The 27,701-nt window shown below is 34.2% G+C and overlaps 1 protein-coding gene across 1 annotated transcript; it reads left to right on the top strand.

Moving 5' to 3' along the window:
- Nucleotides 1-142: 142 nt before the first annotated feature.
- On the top strand, nucleotides 143-27,701 carry AspRS-m (aspartyl-tRNA synthetase, mitochondrial). Its single transcript, XM_085956153.1, has 17 exons — nucleotides 143-278; nucleotides 1,127-1,199; nucleotides 2,252-2,442; nucleotides 3,796-3,894; nucleotides 4,740-4,917; nucleotides 7,109-7,287; nucleotides 7,652-7,750; nucleotides 8,313-8,420; nucleotides 8,517-8,693; nucleotides 10,300-10,523; nucleotides 12,112-12,253; nucleotides 12,346-12,479; nucleotides 14,178-14,394; nucleotides 16,230-16,547; nucleotides 21,926-22,141; nucleotides 22,699-22,882; nucleotides 25,235-27,701. Exons 1-17 carry the CDS (start codon nucleotides 222-224, stop codon nucleotides 25,435-25,437), a joined length of 2,799 nt encoding a protein of 932 aa, XP_085812279.1. The 5' UTR covers nucleotides 143-221; the 3' UTR covers nucleotides 25,438-27,701.

Here is a 27,701-nt window from a genome sequence, read left to right as displayed (position 1 = left end):
CTACATGAAAAATTAATTTTAACGAAATTTCAGGTCTCAGTATTTTTCAACATTATTTCTTCTTCTACGTGTCAGAGATTTAGCAAGTAATATTTTTTTCTACTTGTTACACTCAGGTTACTATTTTTGACATTTGACTTCCTTTTTTGTCTATGAATAATACACAATTTGACAATCTTTTCAAATCTTTAAATTTTATTTGACGGTACCGGTCATTGCAGATGTCATTATTTATTTTAAACGGAAGGAAGGCGAGAGGTTATTTGACAAATTTTCAGGTTTATAAAATATTTGATTATTCCAGACCTACCTTAAACGTGCACTCTTGTATCATCCTTAATATTGCCAACTCTTATCAAAATAACATTACACAAATAACAACACAGATGCCAGTTTAGAGTTCTTACCAATGTTACTTGCGCGTGCTATCTACAATACGCGCAGACCTGACCCATATCACACACTATGGACTTATTTTCCCATATTGTTTGTATGGGACATCCCCATATGCTTTGCAGTGTGTGGGTGGCTGCAACTTGCAATGGAGTTTGCAAGCAATGGAGTTCACTAAGTCCACAGCTAGCCTTTGTCTTCGACTTTCACTCACTGCTTCATGCGCAGACACTTGCAGTTATAACTACTGGTGGTCATATTAAACTACGCGTTGATGTAACCTGTGGCACCTACAATCAGTTGTTGTGTGCACATTGTAGATTAAACGTGGCTTAAATGTGTCATTTAACAAACAGCAGTATTAATTATGCTCAATTTATTCTTAACGTAAGGTCCAAAATGTCTAATTTCAGTAGAGAATAAGACTTCAGCTTTGAAAAATACAGCAATAGTCCCCACCTCACCTCATCTCACCACTTCACCATTGCTATCTGGGAGCTTTACCTACTTTTTGATCGAAATGAAACTTTACTAGATTGGTACCAAGTTTCATTAATATTGGTCAATTAGTTTTTAAGTTATAATTATTAATTATGTAACGGAACAGACTGAAAATATTTTGTGCAAATATTTTTGAAAACCTATTCCAATTTTGTTATTTTAGTTCAGTATCAAATTACTTTTCAATCTACATGGTTTTACAGTCTACAGATTCTTAATTTTATACTTGCAGAATTTGTTTAAAAGGACGCTACAGCAGGAAAAGAGTGGCAGAATTTTGACAGAGTCAAATGTACAGAAAATGAGTAAGTACCTATATATAATATTGTTTGCTTATGTGAAAAATGAAGTCTGCGGTGGTCAAGCCATCATGAAGCCGCGGGTCGTGGCTTCGGGCTCTCATCATTCGGTATTGTATTGATAAGAACGATTCAGAGCCGGGACTATTGGTCGCTACGCAATCAAATGAAATTCGAAAATAAATAGATGTTTGTGAATTATAGGTACTTTTAAAATATATATTTAATACTTATATTATTTAATACTTTTAATTATTAGAATTTAAATATGCACACGTCATTAATAATTTAATTATGCATATGTGTAAGTTCCAACGAGAAGAGAGCTGTTCTTTTATTACAACGGTTTTATTAGGTCGTACTATTATTTGTCCGGTGGTTGTTTATCCAGTACAAATCTTGCAATCGATTTTTAACTAACTTCCCGACTAGCTAGACATTTGAAACTTTTAGAATATATCAGAACACGATGCCAATGCATTTTTTAAATACTTTTAGCCATCTTTAAGTAGAATTGAATTCATTTTTAGTTAATTCTATTTTGTATGAAAAGTTATTTCGGAAGAAATCCGTAATTAAATCCACTATTATTGGTTGCTAGGGGTCTGGGGACCTAGCAACTAAATTATTAATATATACGTACGTTACTATGGAAATCAATATGAAATGTCAAAATCACATTTCAGTATTATTTCTATCAAATACAAATTTTTTTGATCGTTTAAGCTAGTCAAGTCAAGTTTATATGATTCAACAGAAAATTTAAAAACGTTATATATAAAAAGTTCTTTTTATCTTGTAATTATTTTTATATAAAGTGTCAGGTTTAATAATTCTCAATTAGCAATAAAAAACATGTCACTCTACACTCGTTTACTTTCTGTCGGAAAAAAATGCCATTGATGCTTTCAATACAATAAATGAATGTTGCCCATTTGCTCAATCTATTATGTCAATGGTCTGGATCCAAATATTATATTGAATAAAAACATGTGAATTTTGCCTTAGAAGATTGTTGCTGTAATTGATCAATTCATTAGTGCTGTATTTTTTTGCAGATTTCCCACATCATTGGAGTGAGAATAATATATACCGGCCGATACCTCAGAGGGTGACTTGCGGAGAGCTGCGCGCAAGTCATGCAGGACGGATCGTTGAAATTGTTGGGCGGGTGCAGCAGCAGAGGTTCGGACGATTTGTTCAGTTAAAGGATGGACATGGAGCCACACAACTTGTGGTCCCAGAAGAAGTGAGCGCTAGTAATTACGTGTTCAGATTTTCATGTTTTAATTTGGTGATTGGTTGCCTCCAAAAAAGGCATGCACACATACTTGCTTTTTTCAAACATCCAGTGGCGGATGGATATCACTGCTCTGACTTCGGACAACTATACGACTCAATTCTTGACTAGTCACGGGGGCTTTGCTGGCAAACTCTTCCAGATCGGATCAGATACAGACATAATGCAAATTAATTAGTTTAATCAATCATACATAATATTCGTTCTACCCTGAAGAATTTTGGTGGTATGCGGTGCCCTGTAGCTTAATACAAATCTGCCGCGCGTGTTCCAAGTTCGAATCGCCGCGAATGACTCTGCGGGATAGATATTTCTCGTTTTGTTTCATAAAGATTACGTCTAAGATTGCGTTTAGAATATTTTTCATTCTTTTTTTAAAATTAATAATTGTTTTGTAATGTCTTAAGTCTAAATGTTCAAGCAAGTTCTTTCATTTTCATACAAAATTAGTATGTATCGTTTTAATTATATAAATATCCCTTCTGACTGACATTCTAGGGTAGGAAATATGTGGACATAATAATTATCACCATATTAAATCATCTGTCATCTGGAAATCCATTGTCAATTTATAATTTGAAGCAAATACTTAGGTACATATTTGCAACACTGAAATTACACAATGACATCTCTTATTTTGTAGTGCACACAAAAAAACGTAAATAATTTGTTCAAATGTACATGCGCGTGATTAACTCTTTTGCACAATTGGTGAATGTGGTAGATCACCGAAGCATGGATTTGAGTTGCGTCTAAGATGCATTCAACAGTGTGGGTACATGGAATAAAGCTGCTAGCTTGCATAATATGTAATAAAATAATCAGGGCGCATACATTTGTTCTTTCAAAACATTAAGTGGCGAATAGAGATAACCACTATTGCTCCTGACTACAATACGAGTTGACTGGCCACAGTGGGTTCACTGGCAAACATGAGTCTGATTCATCACATCACCTGGGAATCTCCTGAAATTTGTAACAAAGTTAAGAGCTACTTTAGTCAATCCAATCAACTGATAAGTCTGTTGTCCTACAACTTGGTTGCTAGAAAGTTCATCATAAACGCATTAAAAAATATGGTGTCACATGGCTAATGTGAAAGTTTTATCACCATGTTAACTCAATCGCTATTCTTTCTTCTATTTTATTTACATAAGCCTCTCCAAAATTAATTAACACAGTAAACACATTAATTTGTGTGTGTGGCGACCTGTCTTAGAAATTTATATCTTTGATTGATTCAGTACATAATGTAATGTTGAGATTTAAAATACAAAATTCTTTTTTTTTTATTATTTTCAGAGACAGGATATTAGTAAAAGATTTACAAATATGCCATTACAGTCGTTTGTATCTATTGTTGGATGGGTGATGTTGAGACCTTCCGGGGCGATGAATCAGGTAAAGTATAATATTATGTAGAAAAGTTGATGGATGCGGTCATCGTATGGCACATAGCAGTATCCTCTTGAAACCACATCTCCGTCTGAATCATTGTCATCCATATTTTCAAAAAAAAAAATTCATTGATCGTGGTCCGGAAACAATCTCCATTGACGGTAACGCGAGTTCTGGCCTCATTTTTGGAGAAATAAAGTCTGATACCACAAGCTTGTAAACCACACCAAATGGTGCATTTTTGTAGATGTAATGTAAGTCTGAATAGTCTCTTCTAGATTGGTCTTACTCCATATGTGGAAATTCTGGTTCGTAACAAACCCGTTGAGCCAAAAATGAGTGTCATCATTGAATCCAATTTTGTGATAAATTAACGGGTCAGTTTCCATCTGCTTTAGAGCCCAATCGACGAAAGAACGACGCATATGATTGTCTCGTGGCTTTCATCTATGTACTAGCTGAATCTTCTATGGGTGTAAGCCAATGATCGCAATGTCTCATTTCCGCTTTGGTTCGGGTGAAGTTATATGAAAAAATGTCTTTACAATGTGACACATTTATTATTCGTAACTGTTCGAGGTCAGCTGACAATTTCATTTAAAAATTGGTTTGTCACATGTTGGTTAACGATACGATTTCTACTCACTCCACACTGCTCAAGAGGTCCAGCATAATGCAAGAGGCAGACTCTCGTAATGGCTCGTGGCCCTGTAACAACAGGGCTTCTTATCTTATAGGTCGCTTGGCATGTGCACTCGTGGTCATTTTCAATATTAACAAATTTTTGAAATTAGCCCACGATGCATTACAACTGTATTGTAGGACTGACTAATTTTTTCTTCTTGTAGAAACTACCCACAGGTGATGTAGAAGTAAAAGTGGAAGATTTTGTAATGGTAGAAGTGAACCGTAATGGCCCTTGGGCGAGTCAAAGCCGCATTAACAGGAATGCATTATCAGTACGCAGCATGTCCACCCAGGCTGCGTCTCCTAAGCATCTCACAACTGAAGAATACACTAAATGCGGTGAGTATGTCGACTTAGTGGTCATTGCGATTTGAAGGCACAACCTAGAACAGTGATCGTGAACCATTTTATGCTCATGTACCATAAATCTGCTCAGATATGTGTTATGCTAGGTGACATGTCATGTAACAGCTGTTATTAGGGAGAAAGTATTAATTAGGAAAAGCATTATATATTTTTTTAAACTATTATATTTGTACAGTCTCTCATAACGAGCATAATTCATTCCAGAATCTTACTCGTAATGTGAAACAGTCGTTAAACTAAACAATTTTTCCCATATAAATTAATTTAAAATACGATAATGCGTTCCATGCTGAAAAAAATACTTTTTATTTGTAACGTTTATTCAAAAAAAATTACTTATTATTATTTATGAATATATGACAATAATTAATTCTTTTTTACTAGAAAGCTGTCTAGAGATATTTGATTTTGCCGACGCTTCAAAATTTCGTGAAAATGTGACAGCATCATCATTGAATAAATTTGTAGCGCGCATAGCCACCGCCTTATTATACGATGCAACAGTTTCCCATGCTTTCAGCATTTATCTTATTGCGCCGGAAGATTGTTGCTTTGCTACCTCCTCCTCCACTGACAAACTCTTCTAAACAACTTTTTGCCCTTGTTCTTGATGATAGTGCAAATCGTTGATGTAGACTGATTGTATATGATGTGCATACTGGGTGCCGGACGAAATCCTGAAGGCCGAAATCCCGAATGCTGAAATACTGAAAGCCTAAATCCCGAAGGCCGAAATCCCGAATGCTGAAATCTCGAATGTCCGAAATCCCAAATGGCCAGAATCCCGAAGGCCGAAATCCCGAAAAATAAAAAAATACAAACAGCAATAATTGCACAATCTTAACATCGTAGAAACATTGTAGAAAAATGTGTTTTTGTCTCACTTGTGCAAATTTGCGCAATCTTAACACTTCTTGAATTGCGCAAATTTTACAGGAGAGACAAAAACCCATTTTTCTGGTTTTTTAAAATTTAAAATTTGCGCAAGTGTTAAGATTGCGCAATTATTGCTGTATTTTTTTATTTTTCGGGATTTAGGCCTTCGGGATTCCGGCGATTCGGGATTTCGGTCTTTTGTGATTTCAGCATTCGGGATTTCGGCATTCGGGATTTCTGCCTTCGGGATTTCGGCTTTCGGGATTTAGGCTTATGGGATTTCGGCAATTCGGGATTTCGGCCATTCGGGATTTCAGCATTCGAGATTTCGGTCTTCGGGATTCCGGCCTTCGGGATTTCGACCCAAACCCGTACATACTAGATCAGCCAATTTTACGTTTCATTTCTGCCGTTAATTTTATTCTCTTATGGCTGTCTTCTTGTGGCTTTTTCTTCAGGGACATTTTTGCAAGGGTTATTAAATTTGGCACAAAAAAAATCATAGAAATATCTGAACACAAATTTGGAAAAATGTTTGATCACAAGCAACACTAACATGCTAGCGGAACGAGTGCTAAACACAGACTGACGCACTGGTGCGGAATGTCCCGGCGCACAAGTCAGTGACGTGAAGATGGGACTTCCCCTTTCCGCTTCACTCGTTATGTAAGATGTCGCTCGTTAAGGGAGCCATTTTTTTTACAATTTGTTTTGCTCGTAATGAGAGGTTCCACTATATATTTATAGAAATGTATGCTTCATCAGTTCCCCCCTCAAAGTCAGCCAGAAATAAAGCATCAAAAATTAAATATACATGGATACCTACATATTTCTTAAAAACGATGCTTGTTCTTATACAAACCTACCTCTTACCTCTTACAAATGTATAAAATTACTAAAACATGAAAACCCATTGAAATGCGATGTCTATTTATAAATAAACGCATCATCGTGAGTATTCTCAATATAATATATACATTGACACATACTAGAGAAAAACCATCACAATGCTATATTTGATTTAAATGCTCAGTTATCAAATATCATACAAAATAAATGCAATATTTGCTTATTTATAATTATTATACATTCATATTCATTAAAGCAGTTTCACTTGAATTCACACGGGTGCTGCTAGGCTCTAAATGTCGGTTGCGTGCTAAGGTATTTAACAGTATACAGTGCAGATCATCTACTATACGGAAACTTCGGATGAAATAGTACATAAATTGATTATTAATAGAATGTTTTTAGTATTTTATTTATTGTTTTCGACATATTATTTTAGGCAGCAACAGTGAATTGTTGCAGCGTTTCCGTGAACGCAAAGAGACCTGCGGTGGCTTAGGGATTGAAGACGCTGGCCGTCCGGTCACTCTTATAGGCTGGGCTGCATCTCAACGTTTGCCTCGGTTCCTACAACTTAAGGATGGTTATGGAAGCATACAGTGCATACTGTCGACCGTTGTAAGTTTTTTATTATTACAAAAGTTATAAACAATATTGCTTTAAAGATTCCATTACTCACCAATATACCCGTATTCCCCTCCAGCGCATCTATTCTATACACAAGACTACTATCGGCAACTATCGAGGGTAGTTTTGCATTGAAGTATTAGCACTTATTGTCACAATTACAATAAGTTAGTTGTAATTGTTAATTATGGTAACCTCCTATGTATGTCTCATTTTCTCATTCGATGTTTCAATATTTAAGTTTTGTCACATCGAAGGAACAGCTCAATGACGATTTGCTACAATAAACTAAAACAGAATAGATTGATATTAAAATTTTTTGGTTTAGTAATATGAATTTATTAATCTGTTGCAGAAACCCAAGCTTAGTATTGATGCTAAGAGGATAACTGGTGAATCTATAGTGCAAATATGTGGTATTGTCACATTAAGACCGGATTCGCAGGTCAATATGGTAAGCAAAATTTTTGTAAGTTTTATTAAAATTATTAATTTAGGGTCAACAAACTGGATCTTTCACAGAGAGAACACAGTATTACACTGGTTATAACACGTCATTGGTGGACTCGTTTTTCCCTCCACTACCCGCCACATGTCCATACCCGCTATGCAGGTGTTTACCGTGGTGTAACGAACGTTAGGCGCTCTTCAAAGTTGTGCCGAAAGTGTCCCAGGAGCAACTTCCCAAGACCTTGGTTGGCATGCACTAGAGTGTGGGTGATTCCTACTACTTATATATGCTACTACTACCACTACTACTTATATATACATTTTTTTTTCTTCTTTCTTAACTTTATTTTTTAAGCACTACAGTGCACGCTTGCAACATCAGTCCTGTGCGGCTCCGTCTCGGGACGAAATGAGCACTTAAAATCACTTTTTTCAGACAGGTTTATAGCGTCATGGAAGGTGGCCGTGCATATCCATGGCTGTACACACATGACGGGTGGCGGTGGGAACCTAGGTACTTGTATATGCAACACAGAGTTTAAATAACTGAATGGATTTTTTTTCAGCAAATTGAAACGGGCAGTGTGGAAGTTGCGATAGACACGATAAAAGTTTTCGACCCAAATGACCAATCATCAGCTGAACCTGTCAAGGAAGTTATTGCCATACCAAATGTAAGCGTCATCTTTAATATTGCATATTTTCTGCCTACTTAGTGTAATATAAAAAAAATGTTAATGGGCATAATGATATTTTTTAAATGTTTCTAGACAGCGAGCAGCGGAATAAATTCCCATAATTGGCGCTCACACACGTGCGGAGAATTGAGGAAAGAAAATGCCGGAGAGAGAGCAATACTTTTTGGATGGTTACAACACCGCCGAATGGGACGCTTTCTCACACTGAGAGATGCATATGGTGTGATACAGTGTGTCATTCCCGAACAAGTAATTTCCAATATGTTTATTTATTAATTTAATTAAGGTTAACCAACAAGACCAAGCACAGAAGTATATAAATAAATGAATAAATGTTGGCCCTAATAACAGGTGGATACGTAAAGCATAATTGAATCAAACAGTAAATGCAGTTATTAAAAATCGCATATAGTGGAGGGAAGAATTAAATGAATATAAGAAAAAAAAACTAAGTTGGTAGAAATAAAATAATGAAATTGGTATATAATATAAAAAAAAACTGATAAAAAAGCACAGACAATATAAGAAAAAAAAATACTGTTCAGTTATAGAGTAACTTATTTTGAAAGAGGCAAGAAAACAAAACAGTTCCATAATTCTGCAGGGTTGTGCCGCCTGACAATACCTGATAGTATTTATTATCTTTAAAGAGAAGGTTCCGTAATTCAATGTGCCAGGTTCTGGCTTCTCATACTGGCACCTTTGAGCTCTACTCCCGATAAAGTCACAATAGATAGGTATATGTGATTGTCTCAAGTCTAAGTATTTCTGTGTTTGTTTCACCCGTATCGGTAGGTTAGAGGCCAGAGCACTCACCTGGAAAGTGAATGACATGAGTACTGTAAATGAACCTCACGGCCCGTTGTGAGAAAAATAAATATAATGTTATAATATTTTAGTTATGAATTATTTTGAATCATTGACTTACATAATACTGGACATGTCCTTTCATATAAAATTCCATGATTGAAGTGGACACGTTAGCAGAATAGACAAAAGCACATGGGAATGGGACAACTGGCCTCCGGACAATTGGACGCCGCACTGTCGTAGACACGTGTAGACGAGGTATTTTAATCAGTTTCTATCTACTACTTAGTAGTTTGAATTCATTTTACTCTTATCATAATGTATTCTTTATCGCGGATTGAGAATTACCATGCCTAAGGCTTTATATAAAATAAAAAACTCTTTTTTCGTTGGAACTTAAACATATGCACGATTAAATCATTGTTTGCGTCTGCATATTTACATTCTGACCAACTATTAAATCATAATATAATCATTGAAATATAAATAATAATATTGAATATTTTTTTTTAAAGTACCTATAAGTACCTAACGTCTATTTATTTTCGAATTCCGTGGCGTCCAGTTTTCCGGTGCCAAATCGTCCTAGACCCATATAATAACATGGATCGTTAATTTTAAAATGTTTATAGAATTTATTTTTCAACAATATAAATTGTATGAAGTGGTAAAGTAATATCCTGTCAATTTGAAATTGATGGGTACATCGAAAATCAAAATCAAAAATATCAAATAATCAAAACAATTTTGTAACATTGATTCAGTTTCTGATACAATTTCGTTCAGATTAATATAAGCGGTGATTATTACGGTTCATTCATCGAATTAGTAGAAATCTCAAAAATATACAAGAAAGAAAAGGAGGTTGCTAGTTTGGACTGGGGCGGCATTGACTCAAAAATGTGTAAAATGGACTTTGCCACTGTCGACGCTAGCTATCTCCACCCACCGATTTGCTCACCGTTCTTTACTTATATGCCATAAAATGTTATTATTACAATATGTTTCTTAAAATTCTCTTTTTTATATTTAATTGGAATTGTAGCTAACATCAACGCTGACAAATATCGACAGTATACCTTTGGAGTCAGTGGTTCAAATATCAGGCATGGTGGGAGCTCGACCGCCCGCTTCTGTCAACTTGGGCATGGAAACTGGTGAAGTTGAGATATTGGTGGATGATTTAAAGGTCCTCAACCAAGCCACGCATACCCCCTTCCCCATTAAATCTTTCCAGAAACCAAAGGAGCAACTGCGCCTAGAACATAGGTATATACAATGCATGCAATTATACCCTTTAAGTCAAATATATCGCATCGTGAGTGTAAAACCAAGGCATCTGCAAAAGACATATTTTGGATATATTAGGGTTTGAAGTCTTCGTTTTGTTAGGAGAAATAGAGTTTCTAAAAAAATACCATAATATTTGGTTTATATCTACATTATATTGCATGTTCTTTCAGTTACTTCACTTTTACATTATCAATTTCACGATTTTTGCAGCTGTTTTGCATTTAATCTCGAAATCGAAAAATTTGCAGATGCGTTGGTTTTAAACTCACGGTGCGATATGTATGTAAAATAAAAAAATAGGTCATAATTATTTATTACTTGAAGGTCTTCACGGTTGTTTGTTTGAAAATGCCATAACTTCTGGCTTCTTCAACGAAATTTAATATTTGGTCTGCTCTCAATGTAGAATGTAACGAACATCTTTTAGTTGTAGTATATTCTTGGGTTTTCACCGTGTCTCCTTCTTCCTTCTTTACTCAACGTTTCGGGCTCGTTGCAGAGGCCATTATCAAGACGAGCCCGAAACGTCGAGTAAAGAAGGAAGAAGGAGACACGGTGAAAACCCAAGAATATACTACGATAAAAAACAACCGTGAAAGCCTCAAACATTATATCTTTTAGTTGGCGCAACATTCCCCACATTTTTTTGAAGTGCAAGTGCATTTTCATCAGCTTGGTTGATGATAGAAACTCCCCCAGTATAGGCATACAGGACGCAGGTCATAATGAGACGCTCAGTGGTTTGATATTCTCTACACTAACACAAAGGAGATGGTCTTAATCTCCAGATATGCTCGGTGTTCAACTTACCGCTGAACGAAACAGTCGTAATTACGGAACACACAAACGTATTAATTGTAATACAGCACTGTGGAAGGATTTGATGAGCGGCTTCCAAATCATGATTATTCAGTGGTACTCAAATAATGCCACAAATAGACGGATTTCAAGATTAGTCAAATCTCCCAGTTTGGCAGAGAATACAAATATTATCAACAATATACAGTAAAACCTCGTTAATACGAATTCCATGGGACCGAAAAATAAATGGGGAAAAATATTAAAATTAAAATTTTTTTTTTTATTATTTTCATCAATATCATTTACGATCATAGATGTGCCTACCAAATTTCCGGTTCCGTGTGTGTTAATGGGTCATAAAATGTCAGGATTATTTTTATTACCTTAAAATAAGTAATTTAAGATGTTTTACGAAAAGTCTGTCACAATTTTCAATGACTGGCTCATGAAATAGTGTACTTTATTACGATTTATTGAATATTTTTATATGCCAGGACTCGGAAAATTAAAGGTATGGTTTTATATGAAAATAATGTTCAAGGGACTTTTTTTTCGCGAAAATTTCGAATTACGGCAAATTTCGAATTATCCGTGTTCTTATTAACGAGGTTCTACTGTAATTGGTTAATAATTTAACTTGAAATGAAACTTTTCAGAAAATTGTATTTGATTGTATGTTCGTCTTATAACTCCATCACGAAATATCTCCCAACATCACCTTAGGTAAGTGAATTAATAATTTTTATTGAATTTCTTTCTACAGGTATTTGGATATCCGAACGCCTGACATGCAAAGTAATCTTCGAATGCGATCCTCAATGCTAATGAATATGAGAAAATATCTTATTGATTCACACCAATTCGTCGAGGTGGAAACACCGACTCTCTTTTGCAGAACTCCTGGGGTAAGTTTAAATATAAATGCTGGAATACAATAATAAATCAATCCATTCTTCATCTTTTACTTTGATGGAAATCTTCCTTTGTTTACTTTTAGGGGGCCAAGGAGTTTGTTGTTCCGACTCGGCATAGAGGAAAGTTTTTCTCTCTTGTCCAGAGCCCGCAGCAGTTCAAACAAATGCTGATGGCTGGAGCAATTGATAGATATTTCCAAGTGGCTAGATGTTACAGGTAGTTAGTTACTCATTACAATTCAATTATTTAATACAATTCGTTTCCATAAAACAATATTAAACTAACATGACAAAAACATACCAATGTGTATATCGCTGCCTTAGCGTAATATTGATATGTTAGTCATGTCAAAAAAATGAATTTCTGTGTTAACAATGCTATTAGATGTAGTTTTTGTTATCCTATAGTGAGTGTAATATTAACCATTTCAATGGTATCTTTCAAATTGATTATAATATTAACTTATTGTAAAATTAAATAGTTGTCACTTTAATGGACTGTATAGATAGGTAGGAATGGCGGAAGTGTGGGATCATAGAATATCATTAAGTGAATTGGTTCAATGTCACTTTTTAGTGCTATTAATGTGCTGTCCCAGGAGGTATAAATAGAGATTTGGATATAATGATCTGTCGAAAACATTAAATGAAATTTAAAATTGCTTATACAGTAGAACCTCAATATAAAGGAGTAATGCGAGTGAAGGGTGTCCGTTAAAGCCCAAAGTCTGTTATATAAAAACACAAACAAAATCCTGTTAATTCGTCTTCGGATAATATATCCAGGCACACCCGTTGTGGAGTGACGTTAATGTTCAATGTCAACACGCTTGTTTTCGGTAATCCTGCTTTAAAAAAAAAAACCAAGTTTTGTTTGCACTTTTGAAGTCTGCTGTTTTTTTATAATCAACTCTAAAATTACGAAAATGCATATAATATATTTGAATTTCGTTATCTGACAAATAGTCAATAAAGGTTATTAGATCGTCGAGATGTGATCTTATCACTGATAACATTGTTTTTGGGTGTGTTGTGTTCTTTCTTCGTGATACCCAGGGTCACTTTCATCTACTTCTAACCATTGTAAACTTATTGAATGGAGAAATAAATGCATCCATTCACTTCGAGTAAACAAATTAAACTGCTGTGAATTAGAGATGTATGACGTGATTATCATGTGCAAAACGTTGTTTACAAGCGGTGACACTTGAATTTTAACATGTATAACATTAAAAGGATGTTAATAACAATTTTCGCGTTTGACCGGGTATTTTGTCTGTTATATCCGAAGTCCATTATATCAGGGTTCTACTATAGTCATGTTATAAATTAATGAATGTTGATTTTTTTATTAAATTGTTTCAAAACTACACAATATTTTGATTTTGTCTTATGTTGATATTGTACTAAGGATGTGATATATAAATACAAATTATGAATGTTGTAAAGTAATCAAAAGCTTAAATCCTTTATCTGCCGCATAAATCACGTAAAGTAGGTAAGCCAAATATAGGCAAGTTACTTACTTCTTAGTTATTACAGTGTTAAAACTATTTTTGAGTCACATGCACATTCACCGAAGTGACTGACACCTGTAAAAAGAATGCAAAACGTATTTTTCTTTTTTCGTAAATTTGTATTTCGAATGTATCTTTCAGCATTTTGTTGATAAATCTTTAAAGCAACTCGATAACTATTCCCTTACATGAAAATCAATCCATTAATTTTATCTTTAGAATATATAACAGTTTTTGAATGTTTGTGATAGTTATTATTTCTAGGGGATATGAGTAAGTGTTTGACATCCAACTTTTATAAAATTCTATAATGTCACATTCGAATGATATTGTGTATATATTATGTTTCTGGGACAAAAGAGTACTGTTGATAATCAATTTCTCTTCATGAATTACAGAGATGAGTCGACCCGCATGGACAGGCAGCCCGAGTTCACACAGCTGGATATTGAGCTGTCTTTTGCGGGTGTCGAAGAAGTCCTCGCATTGATTGAGGGTCTCTTGAGAGCGGCCTGGCCGCGACCACTGCCGTCTACGGCTTTTGAACGTCTCTCTTACCGGCAGGCATTGCGTACTTACGGCACTGATAAACCAGACAATTCATACGACTTGAAAGTATGTCATATCTCGCAAACTAAAACATTGGGACTTCGATAGTCATTTTTATTATTAGATATCCAAGATGATAAATGTATTAAGTAATGTTTTAATTAGTAAGTACACACGCACGTTCTTGCTCGATGGTTTTATGTTCATTCCAACATGTCTCAACGTGTGTACCATCTGGCTCGATGGTTTTTTGTTCGACATCGAACAAATTGCGCTATCCGAAAAAGATTGAAGGTCCGTAATTCTTGCTCGAGAGTGAGGGAGTGAAGACGCACCGGTAAGGCTCGTATGGCTTCGCTCTCACTCGTGGTCGCAGTCGCGGCGGTGCGACTGTGGCCTCACAGCGTCTTGTGTCGAGTTGCTCGACTGTGTGGACGCAACGACGAGCATGCTTCCAAGTCATCATGCTCAATCGAGCAAAACCGTTGAGCAAGAACGAACGGTACTAGGCTTTTGATGTAACTCATTACGGATATTTCATATCAAAGAAATTGAAGTAAATCAAATGTATGTAAGTAAATATGAAAAAAGGTCTCATAGACTAATGTTTAATGTTGCAAGTCATTCCGAACTGTGAATTTATTTGAAGCAAACTTCACATCATTATTGCCTAAGTCTGTCAAAAACTGCAAGCAAACAGTTAATTCCGTCAATTATATTAAAACTGCAGCTATTACCAAGATAAGCCCTAAAATTTAATTTGTTACTAATGGATGTTAGTGTGTTACTAATTACTATAGTCTGACAACATAAAACTGAACCTTTTGATGTTCGGTTGTGTTCGGCTATTGTCAGCCAGTACACGAGCGTCGAATAACGAAACAGCCCATATTACACATAGAAAATCGTCAAAGTTACTTTCAATGTAAATAAATTATTTAACTACTGTCCTCAATAAGATCTTGGCGATAACAGAAAGTCGCTTTAGTTGCATGAAAATTTTTTGTATTGTCATTTTTTGAGAAAACCAATCCGGCGAAATTAGGTTTTTAATTTATAACAATAATTCTATTCTCAGCAATTCACTTTGAAGCCCAATTATTATTCGATAATTAACAATAGAAAAATAAATTAAAATATTATCACCTCTTAGTTATTAGTTACCCCTACACCTACCTATTATGATCGTTAGGTTAATTAATACTGGGTAATTATAGAGTTTGGAAGGAAATTAATCATTAAACCCACATTAACTGATTATATTGCTGCAGGGTATGTATTAATAAATAATTAGGAGAACACAAATTATGACTCAATAAGTAGAAGTGAACAGTATACATATTAAATATATCGATGATCCAATCACATTTTTTTATAATTTTCAAATAAAGTCTTTTAATTGGTATTTTTAGTAAAGTTGTTATAAAACGCATACTGTGAAAATTATTTTCTATAAAAATATATATCTACATATCATTATAATTTATTGTAGGTACTGTTTTTTCACCACTTTTAAATATTCGGTCACATTAAAACAATAATTTGTCATGCTTGTCTTTGTAAAGGTTTTTAGTAATACCCCGATCTAGATGGGGTATTCATTGTAAACTGTAAATATACTATTGTATCGTGTAAAACAGACCTTTCACAAACAGACAAAGCGTTTATGCTCACAAACGCAGCGTTTACACATCTACTATATGCGCACGAAAGTAAGTGTGCTTCTACGCAGGTCCGTTTTTAAGTTGTTTAGCTATAGGTACATAATAATATTGACTATTGACCAAAAATGTAACATATTTTTATTTTATTTTATATTTTTATATTGTATTTTATATTTTAACAAATTTAACATTTTAACGTCATTCCTTTAATTACAAGTAAAAATGTTTGATTTTTAGATACAAGACCTCACAGATGAGATGAGGAATAATGAAAAAATAAAGAATTCTTCACAACCTGATTTTGGATGCTTAGCGATTGTCCATAGGGAATCGAAGAGTTCCAACAGCTTTAGGAAATCTTTACAATCTATCGCTAAGGAAAAGCACCCGGATGTCACCCTTATAGTGTCGGTTGTCAGTGGATCTGTCGAAGAATGGTGTCGCTCAAAATTAAACATTGTGCTTGGAGAGACGCAGTTGAGAAATATTGCTGCCAAATTAAAACTATCTGAAGATCATTCGGTTATTTTGGCCTTTGGCCCTGAGGATGATACGGTTAGTAACTTGTAACTTAGTACTATTTTTGAATTAAAGTTTAATTAAACAATTATACAATAATCAAGATTTAGGAATGTAGTAATTGTTATTGAACATACATAATTTGAAGCAAGTAAGAATAATGCTTATTAGAAAGAATATCCAGAATCCGATGGATGTAGGTACAAATATTAAGCGGTCACAACTCGTAAAGGGTTGGGAATAGAATTTTTTATCTATTACTAGCTGAAGTACTCGGCTTCGCACGGGGTCGCTTCGTGGTTATATTTATCTTAGATATTTGAAAAATAATAAGAGGTAATTATTTCTTTAATATTAAAATATCTGTGTAATACAATATGGCAATATGAAAATAATTATAATAGGAGTAAAGGTCAAACATAAGAACACTAAATTAAAATCGAATCCAAAATATGAAAACGTTATTAATGTTATAAATATGTAGTAAAAAAAAAAATCTAAATTGGATGGAACAAACAAACAACAAACTTTGTATGTTATATAATAATAATTTAGAAACCGCACACAACTGACAAAAGTTTCATCGCAATCGGATGAATGGTATAGGAACGCATACGAATAGTAGAAGAAGATGATTTTCTAATTCAGAAACCTTCGTGGGCATGCGCATGACAACTCACCAAAGTTTCATTGCAATCAGATTAATGGTATAGGAACGCATACGAATAGAAGAAGAAGAAGATGGTTGTACTAATTCAAAAACCTTCCCGGGCTTGCGCACAACAACTGGTCAAAATTTCATCGCAATCGGATGAATGGTATAAGAACGCATACAAATAGAAGAAGATAGAATAGAAGAAAAAAGAAAATAGTTGTAACAATTCAGAGACCTTTGCGGCGTGAGCGCAACAGTTGATCAAAATTTCATTGCAATCGGATGAATGGTATAGGAACGCATACGAATAGAAGATAGAATAGAAGAAGAAGATGGTTGTACCAATTCAGAAACCTTCGCGGGTGTTGGCACAATTACTGACGAAAAATTTGTTGCAATCGGATGAATGGAATAGAAACGCATACGAATAGAAGAATATAGAATAGAAGAAGAAGAAGAAGAAGATAGTTGTACTAATTCAAAAACCATTGCGGGTGTTACCACAACAACTGACGAAGGTTTCATCGCAATCGGATAAATGGTATAGGGACCATACGAATAAAAGAAGATAGAATGAAGAAGAAGAAGAAGAAGATGGTTGTACTAATTCAGAAACCTTCGCGGGTGTAGGCACAATTACTAACGAAAATTTTATTGCAATCGGATGAATGGAATAGGAACGCATACGAATAGAAGAATATAGAATAGAAGAAGAAGAAGAAGAAGATGGTTGTACTAATTAAAAAACCATTGCGGGTGTTACCACAACAACTGATGAAGGTTTCATTGCAATCGGATGAATGGTATAGGGACCATACGAATAAAAGAAGATAGAATGAAGAAGAAGAAGTAGAAGAAGATAGTTGTACTAATTCAGAAACCTTTGCGGGTGTTGGCACAATTACTGGCGAAAATTTTATTGCAATCGGATGAATGGAATAGGAACGCATACGAATAGAAGAATATAGAATAGAAGAAGAAGAAGAAGAAGAAGATGGTTGTACTAATTCAAAAACCATTGCGGGTGTTACCACAACAACTGATGAAGGTTTCATCGCAATCGGATGAATGGTATAGGGACCATACGAATAAAAGAAGATAGAATGAAGAAGAAGAAGAAGATGATGATTTTTCTAATTCAGAAACCTTTATGGGTGTGCATACAACTACTTACCAAAATTTCATTGCAATCGGATGAATGGAATAGAAACGCATATGAATAGAAGAATATAGAATAGAAGAAGAAGAAGAAGAAGATAGTTGTACTAATTCAAAAACCATTGCGGGTGTTACCACAACAACTGACGAAGGTTTCATCGCAATCGGATAAATGGTATAGGGACCATACGAATAAAAGAAGATAGAATGAAGAAGAAGAAGAAGAAGAAGATGGTTGTACTAATTCAGAAACCTTCGCGGGTGTAGGCACAATTACTAACGAAAATTTTATTGCAATCGGATGAATGGAATAGGAACGCATACGAATAGAAGAATATAGAATAGAAGAAGAAGAAGAAGAAGAAGAAGATGGTTGTACTAATTAAAAAACCATTGCGGGTGTTACCACAACAACTGATGAAGGTTTCATTGCAATCGGATGAATGGTATAGGGACCATACGAATAAAAGAAGATAGAATGAAGAAGAAGAAGAAGAAGAAGATAGTTGTACTAATTCAGAAACCTTTGCGGGTGTTGGCACAATTACTGGCGAAAATTTTATTGCAATCGGATGAATGGAATAGGAACGCATACGAATAGAAGAATATAGAATAGAAGAAGAATAAGAAGAAGATGGTTGTACTAATTCAAAAACCATTGCGGGTGTTACCACTTCAACTGATGAAGGTTTCATCGCAATCGGATGAATGGTATAGGGACCATACGAATAAAAGAAGATAGAATGAAGAAGAAGAAGAAGATGATGATTTTTCTAATTCAGAAACCTTTATGGGTGTGCATACAACTACTTACCAAAATTTCATTGCAATCGGATGAATGGTATAGGAACCATACGAATAAAAGAAGATAGAATGAAGAAGAAGAAGAAGATGATGATTTTTCTAATTCAGAAACCTTTATGGGTGTGCATACAACTACTTACCAAAATTTCATTGCAATCGGATGAATGGTATAGGAACCATACGAATAAAAGAAAATATAATGAAGAAGAAGAAGATGATTTTTCTAATTCAGAAACCTTTATGGGTATGCATACAACCACTTACCAAAATTTCATTGCAATCGGATGAATGGTATAGGAACGCATACGGGACAGACACACAGACAGACAGACATACAGACAGACAGACATTCATTTTTATATATTAGTATAGCCTATACTCTTCCCGCAAGTGCAAGCAATAAGTTTACAAAGTTTTATCGCAATCGGATGAACGGTATGGCTGCGCATTAAATACGAACAAACAAACACACAAATATTAATTTTTATATATTAGATTAGATGGGCCATAATAGATAAAAAACATTCTTCTATCTATAAAATTTTAAATTAGTTATGGTTTAATGGTAAATTTTAGAGATTTTATAGAAAAACGTATATCTCTTGACTATAATCTACTATGGCTTGGATTGGGCAAAATTTAATGGAATTTTAAAAACTAACAAACATTATCTACACAATGTAGTCTTAGTTCAATGAAAACAAATACGTTTGACAGACAAAGTTTAGTGTGCACTATTTATGTCAGATCTTAACAGCTAGGTACTTCCACCTTTCGCTACTGTAACTCATAGATAGTTGATTAGATAGCCAGCAGTTCTCACGTGAAATTTAACTGTGGTCGCACAATTGACATGGACAGTTCTATGGAAACGTCTGGTGGCCGCACCAAATCTAACTTTTGTTGTGATTGAAAAAATTAAAGATAAATTTTATTTACTAAAAAAATGGATCAATTTATTTATGGACAAGTCCATTTAATCCGCGGCTGCATATACATTGCGGGTGGAGATGGGGCAACTCAAATCATAAGTCCATTTAATAAAAGACATTTGTACATTTTAGTACATATCTATTTATTTAAAAATAATGCAAATGGAAATTCCTCAATAGGTACTTCTTTTTTCCAATGCGAGCGGCTGCTTCTAAGTTTACATCCGTCAACTGGCTACGATATTAATTTGTTTTTTATGAAGTGCATTACACTGAATAATCTTTCACAGTATACAGGAGTAGGAAAAATCGACAATATTAATAAAGCAATTGTTGCCAATTCTTTGAATTGACTTGATTCTTGGTCAACGTATAACTTCGACCAAAATTTTTCAACGCGGTATTATTAAAATGGTTTTTGTACTTGGTCATGACTCATTTCCAAAAACGCATATTTAACGTTAGCCCAGTTAATTAAATTAAATACTGAAAATTATGTTGGTGGCTGCACATGAGAACCACTGTATTAGACTAACATAACTCCTGTGAAAGGACAACTGAACACACCGAACCATCATTGTCTGGAAAATTTAGATGAACACACAAAAGTCGTGTGTCATATTATGTACAAATTACCAAACATAGATAATATTATACACATTCAAAATAGCTGCCAATGATAACAAAACATTTTAATGCGCCAATGTTAAAATATTTGTGAATACAGTATAACCTCGTTTTTGCGTGCCCGGAATTCACGTTTTCCCGGCAATTGCGTGTATTTTTTTCAGTCCCGATGTATTTCAGTACATTTAATACCCTCATTTACGTTTTTCTTTCCCGCGATTTACGTCGGAAATATTCAAAATATGCGAGTTACGCGCGCTTGACAATGATTGGGTCGTGACATTCGAACGATTTTTCAATAAAAATTTTAATTGAATTTTGTTTTTTAATAAAATGTTATTTTTTTAGAAACATAAAATTTAAATGTTCTTTTTTTCAATACCCCCCTTTTACATTTTCCCTCCAATTAGGTTTTTTTTCTTCAGTCCCTTAAAAAACGTAAAATAGGGGTTATACCAAGGCCTGAACAAAAACGATGCATGAGTGCGAGTGAGAAAGTATTCGGCACCCTTATAATCTCTGCGACACGCGCTAGAGTAAGATAAAAGGTCCACTTATTTTTGAGTCAGTTTCCAAAAGTATCGCTGGCAAATCGTGGTGAATCGCTTCACGTAGCATCGATAATCTGCGAGTTTGTGTTGCTAAATTTGCTATTTTTTGTGTTAAACATAAAGTCAGTGGTATATATTTTTAGTTAATTAAATAGGAAAGGTGGTTCTGCGTGTTGTATTAAAATATGGTAGCCGTACTGATAAGCAAGACGATGGTATTACGTTTCATAGGTAAGTTGATACATGTTCGTGATAATTTATTTGTATATTATTATTTATTTTAAAATCAGTGACCTAGTGTTTCTTTAAAATAACTTAAATTATGGATATCTTTACCTAATGGTTGCATTTTGACCGCTTAAAAATACTATATAACGTAAAAAAATAGAAAATTATATTTTAATTCTGAGCGTCTAGTGCGAGCACTTCGGGCGAGCACTAGCGAAATGGTCTACGGTATCGAACATTTGTAGGCGAATGCGTTCGCTCGCCCAAAAACCAAACGCACGGCACGTAGCTTCATTTAGCAATGCAACGGGTGGCGTCTAGATGTATCTATAGTCTATGGGTTATACTGTATTTCTTTTTTGTGGTTACCAATAATTCAACCACACTAAAAACCCACTTCATACTATATGTGTATGACCATAATTAGTAACATAATAATATGTTGTTATTCATTTTTAGTGTTGGTGCTTAGGTGAAGCCCGTTCAAAACTGGCCTTGGATTTAGAATCCAGAAATGAACTGAATCGAATACAGACTGGTGAGGAGAGTCCGCTGTGGATAATGGATTTCCCTCTGTTTCTGAAAGGTGACGATGGAAGTATTGAGACGTGTCATCATCCATTCACTGCTCCACATCCTGAAGATTATCATTTACTCGAAACGGATCCATTCAAGGTAGAACTTATTACCCTTTTTTTCATCTTTAAGAAACCGAAGACACAGATCACACATATTGGGAGTTATCTTAAAGACAGCCCTTCTAATTTGGTGAACACGAGTCATATTAAATTGTATTTGATCAGTGCTTATGAAACCTGTCGCTGTCGCGTGTCGTCACCGACTTCGAAAGACTACCTTAACGTTCTTATTTTTTTGTGAGACGAGAGAGGTGTTGAGTCATATGCTAAATTCCTATTTCGAGAAAACCTTCCATAAATTAAAAACACATAAATTTACGTTTCAATGAAAAGTTAAATTTATCCAGCAGATCCTTGAATTCTGTATCATCTGTGTGTTAAGTTACCTATCATTAAATCCTGTGGTAAGGTTTAATTGTTATGCAGGTTGTTCAATCAACGTATCCTTGAATCCAGCGAATGCTGACTGACTAATCTTCTTTAAAATGTTTGATAAGATATCTCCACACCATGTAGGTTAATACGTTCTGTCTGATTGCGTGAACGGTGATTTCTTCCGTCGTGTTCTACTTATATTGTAAATATTTTTTGAAGGTTCGCAGTTTAGCATACGATCTTGTGCTGGACGGCAATGAAGTCGGTGGCGGGTCTGTGCGCGCACATTCAGGAGAATTGCAATTGCAACTTTTAAAATTGTTGAAATTATCCCCTGAACCCTTGCAGCATTTAATCAACGCTCTGCAGAGTGGGTGTCCGCCGCATGCCGGCATTGCGCTTGGTAAGTAGCCAACAATATTTTTCGTCAAGTGTATCTGTGTTTGGATTGAGACCAATTTTTCGTAAATCTCTGATATTTGGGGATCTGCATGCTTCGCTTTAGAGCGAAAATGGTACTATTTTATAATTTTTACGTATCTACATATTTAAAGGTGCTATCTTTGAGTTTTGGCAATTCTGTCAGAACTCTTTAGTTTAGATAATAAATTTACCTCTAGGTTTATCTAGTCAGAATCATTGCGACAGAAAATATAAAAGTAGGTCTTTTATCACTAGAAAAATAGGCATAAGTAAAAATAATTATTCATATTTGAAACATTCAAAGAAAAGTACCACCTTAATACTATGTATAGATCCACCAGTATAAGTTATCAGCTGAGCGAGGGTGCCACATGCTAATATTTGACATATTATTCAATTTTTTTTATACTGTGGTGAGCTTAGTTCTAAATTCCAACACCAACAATTTATGATGGTATATCGATACCTACATAAATAATTTGTGGAAATCCTCGAAACATTCCTATTAGAAAAAATTTTGAAAAAAATATGGTCCATCGGATTTCGGCAGTTTGAGAAGTGTTTCAGTTGCATGAGTAAAGCACATAGGACGTGGTTCGAGTCCCATTTGGTACCATTTTTTTTCAAGACTATTTCTGAAGTATTTCCAAATTACGTGTGTTCAATAAAAAATGTTACTTTCTTAAATCTTGTGAAAATATTAATTTATAATATTATTGTTTTTTTTATGTAGAATCGAGAAAAGTGTAACACGTTGGTACCAAGATTGTAGTCTATATGCTGTGCAATTTCATCAATGTTGGTCAAGTAGTTTGAGTTATAGCAAATACAACAGATACTCCAATTTTATCATTAGTACAGATAGTGTAAGGGTTTATGTGGGAGGAGTTGTTGACCACGGATTCGGTGAAATTAAATATTCATTGTATTTTACTATTAAGACTTATAAATTGAATGGAGTAACAATTAATTATTATTAATATTTCATGTACACTTTGGCACTAAAAGGTAGCAAATCAGATTCAGACGCGACGTTCAAGGCTCGGGGGATATTTCCCGACTGGCTAGTACCTACCCTCTGTCCTTCATCCACCCAGAAACAAATAACGGTATTTACTTGTTTGTTTTGTTTTGCATCCCGGTCTAGCATTCCCCTATCGACTCATTTGCAGTTACAATTATTATGTCCGAGTTCTTTTCTTACCAACGCTGTCGATTGCAGGATTTTTGATGGGGGATTTAGGCATTTACTGTGATATTTGGTATCATAATGTATTATAATGTGACTACATACTATTAAATTACCTGTTACATTTTTTATTGTCCGATTCTAATACGAATATCTGATTTTAATAGGAAATACAAATATTACATTGTAACACTATTAGCATGTACAGTAAATACAAAATAATAATATTTGAAAATACTCATATCGTCGCTTAAGAAACAACACCGCGGAAGTCAATTAATAAAAATTTTCAGGGGAAACAAAAAACGTCTCAAAAAATTGAAAATTGATACCTTTTAACTTATTTTTTATTTGTGTTTAGTTAAAAGAAACATTTTTTTAACTAAACACAAAAAAAAAATAAGTTAAAAGGTATCAATTTTCAATTTTTTGAGACGTTTTTTGTTTCCCCTGAATATTTTAATTAATTGACTTCCGCGGTGTTGTTTCTTAAGCGACGATATATTGTATTATAATTGCAATTAGTATTACAATATTATATTATGCAATGTTGATAATTTAAAATACCAGTTAGTTCTATTACAATATTCAAAATACTTTTTACACACAGCTGTGAGTTTTTAACGCAGATGACGTAATCGATTCATCTTAAAATTTAAAAGGGGGCCTCGAATAAGATCAAGCCGGTAATGCAATTATTAAATCAAAAAAGTTGTATAAAACACTACTCAAGTCTCTAAACCAGACACTGACCATACAATGTATAATATTCTGCATAACACAGCAAGCATAGGAAGAGCACATCTTTTCAACAATTTTGATACAAATTCCAATAAAATATAATATTACAATATACTTGTGGAGTGATTCGTACTAGTCAAAAAAGTTGTGACATTATGCTGTAATTAAAATTCAATAATATGGAAGTGGAAAGGAAAATACTGTGGATATGCTTTCTTATATAAAATTAAGTGACATGGCGTATCATTGAATATAAATGAAAAAAAAATCAATCAGTATGTCTACTTTATTGAATTTTAGTCGCACAGTGCTATCAAATATTCCCATTATCTATGGTGTAAGATCACTGCAGGAAAGTATTTTTCATCGAGCATTTTTTTAAATAATCTTTATTCTCGACAGGCATCGATCGTTTGGTGACCATTGCATGCAAAGCGGATTCGTTAAGGGATGTGATAGCATTCCCAAAGAATCACGATGGATGCGATCCTCTCTCCGGAGCACCGAATTTACTCTCGCATGAGGAACAGAAATATTATCACATATCAGTGTTGGGGGACACACCTAACATAAGCAAGGAAAACTCGAAAGAAAAAGAACATTAAACTTACGCGCGATTGGGGATATCAGTTACTTTAGTACATATTAAAATTTAAATGGTAATCGGTGAATTTACTGGAATTTTTGTAATTATTATGACTAATCCAGACCAAAATAGTTACATAAGTTCGGTGAATAAATGAACATTGTAAAAAACTGGTCGAAAGTTGTATCAAAATGCTTTCTGATATAAATGATCTTGAGTTTTACGATGCAGATGGAAAATATTGGTCATGTACAATAAATACCAGTATTGATATCTGTATACCAGAGGTAAACTATTGTAACTCAAAAATCGTGAAATGGAGTTATTGTTATATTGTTACCTCATTACTTATCCTGCATACGTGGTAAACAGCTGTAACTCATATTACTCTTATTATAAAAGTTAAAAATGTCATTGTAACTCTAAAACTATTGGAGGTAAACAACAGTAAGAAAACATACAATTCTTTTGATGAAACTTATAATCGAACTACAGCGGTAAACAAACAAAAAGGTTTTGATAAATAAATATGGAAATATTATCTTTTTTCCATTCACGAATGCCACAAGTTGAAAGTTCCAAAAATCACAAATTCATCTCTCCTGTGAAGTTGTCATTTTGGAGTTACCGTAGTTTACCTCTGGTATACAGTTATTTTCTTTTAATATGATACTGATATGTATTTGCTTTTTGACATCTCTATGTACACCTAATAGATATTCTTGATACACATCTGTTTCAAAACTTTATATTGTAAATATTTAAGCTAATCAGTAATGAAAATGACTTTCCAGTAAGCATATGCTTATAACTGAAGAAGTCTCATCTCTGGTGTACTTATTTTTTCATTATATCTAGAATTATTATAATAATTGAAAACAAGCATTGAACAAGAATACAAGTAAATTTTAACAGTTCGAGGACAAAGTTTATAATCATCCAGTTATCTACATAAGTTTTAATTGATGCCAGTGTAACGCTCATTCAATTAGATCGAAGAAAGCTCGCTAGTCAACGAAACTAATCTGATGGGCTAAAGGCCGGGTATAAGTCAATTAATTATGAATAATTAAATAAGTCTATGAAGTAAATTAAAAAAAAATGTGACAACAATAATAATTGTATTAAGTATATTTTTGGTTGAATAATTATGTGACTTTTTTCTTATGTCTACAGTCGACTCTCGATTTACTGAGGAATACATAGGAAAATCTATTCCCTAAATAATCAAAAACATGAAGTGAAAATATTCAAACCTATCTTAATATTTGTATCCAATTTCACTGCATGTGTTAAATATTTACAAATTACAATCGCAGTGACAGGTTTTATTGAATCTCAATCTAATCACTACTTCGTCTTCGAAGGTGGCCTGTCACTGTGCCTAAAGTCGCGTTGACACGATCCAAGTACACTCGTACGAGACAGCTTCATACTAATTATTCTTATACGAGCTAGCTCAGAAGAGTAGAATGCGGTCCGAGTAGTGTCAACACGGCTTAAAATGCAAATTGTTCAACCGGTGTGTGCTTCACACATGCATGCGAAACATGGGGATTAATAGAAGTAATAGAAAAAAAATTAGGCAGTAACAGAAAAACTTGGATGTAGCACAGCGTGGTATGGTGAAGTACATGCTGGGCATAAAGCATAAGGACAAATCTGAATGATTCGAAGTAGGCATTCAATGTAATAGTTTGCTAAAAACCTCAAATGGAAATGGCATGTACACATAACTTGATGAAAAAATTATCACTGGACAAATCTAGTCATCCAGTGGTACCCAAGAGGTAGAAAACGTTTGAAAGGTAGACATAGAGGCTGCTGAATAGACATAATAGTTCTGTTCTGCCGAAGGATATGGTAACGCAATGCACCGGATGGAGATGCCTTCATCCAACAGATCCGGGCTGATTGTGAGTCTCAGTAGGGCGGCTACCACAAATACAGACAAATTTAGTCATTCGAAGTGTGAAAATGATGTTTGGGATAAATGTTTTTATCATGGTTGAAACTTTTCTGGTAAATTGTGAGTCAACTGTTTCGGTTTTAAAGTATTTGCCATTTTTTCTTGATTCTTCTACATACATATCTGCTGTGGAAGATAACAATGACGCGTACTAGAAACAATATGGTTATGTTATGTTATAACATTTATACATAATATTATCAATAGCATAAAGAATGTTATTATTAAGCCAAAGATGGTAAAATTGAATGAATTGTAGTAGTGTAGAATTGTATTATGTAATTATTTTCAAATAAAACACAAAAGCATAGTAT

The sequence above is a fragment of the Rhyacophila brunnea genome, unplaced genomic scaffold, assembly GCF_057557595.1.
Source record: "Rhyacophila brunnea isolate RB1 unplaced genomic scaffold, BYU_Rbru_1.0 scaffold_5, whole genome shotgun sequence".
NCBI lineage: Eukaryota > Metazoa > Arthropoda > Insecta > Trichoptera > Rhyacophilidae > Rhyacophila > Rhyacophila brunnea.
The sequence above is the reverse complement of the archived record's forward strand: the minus strand, read 5'-3'. Positions and strand labels throughout refer to the sequence as shown.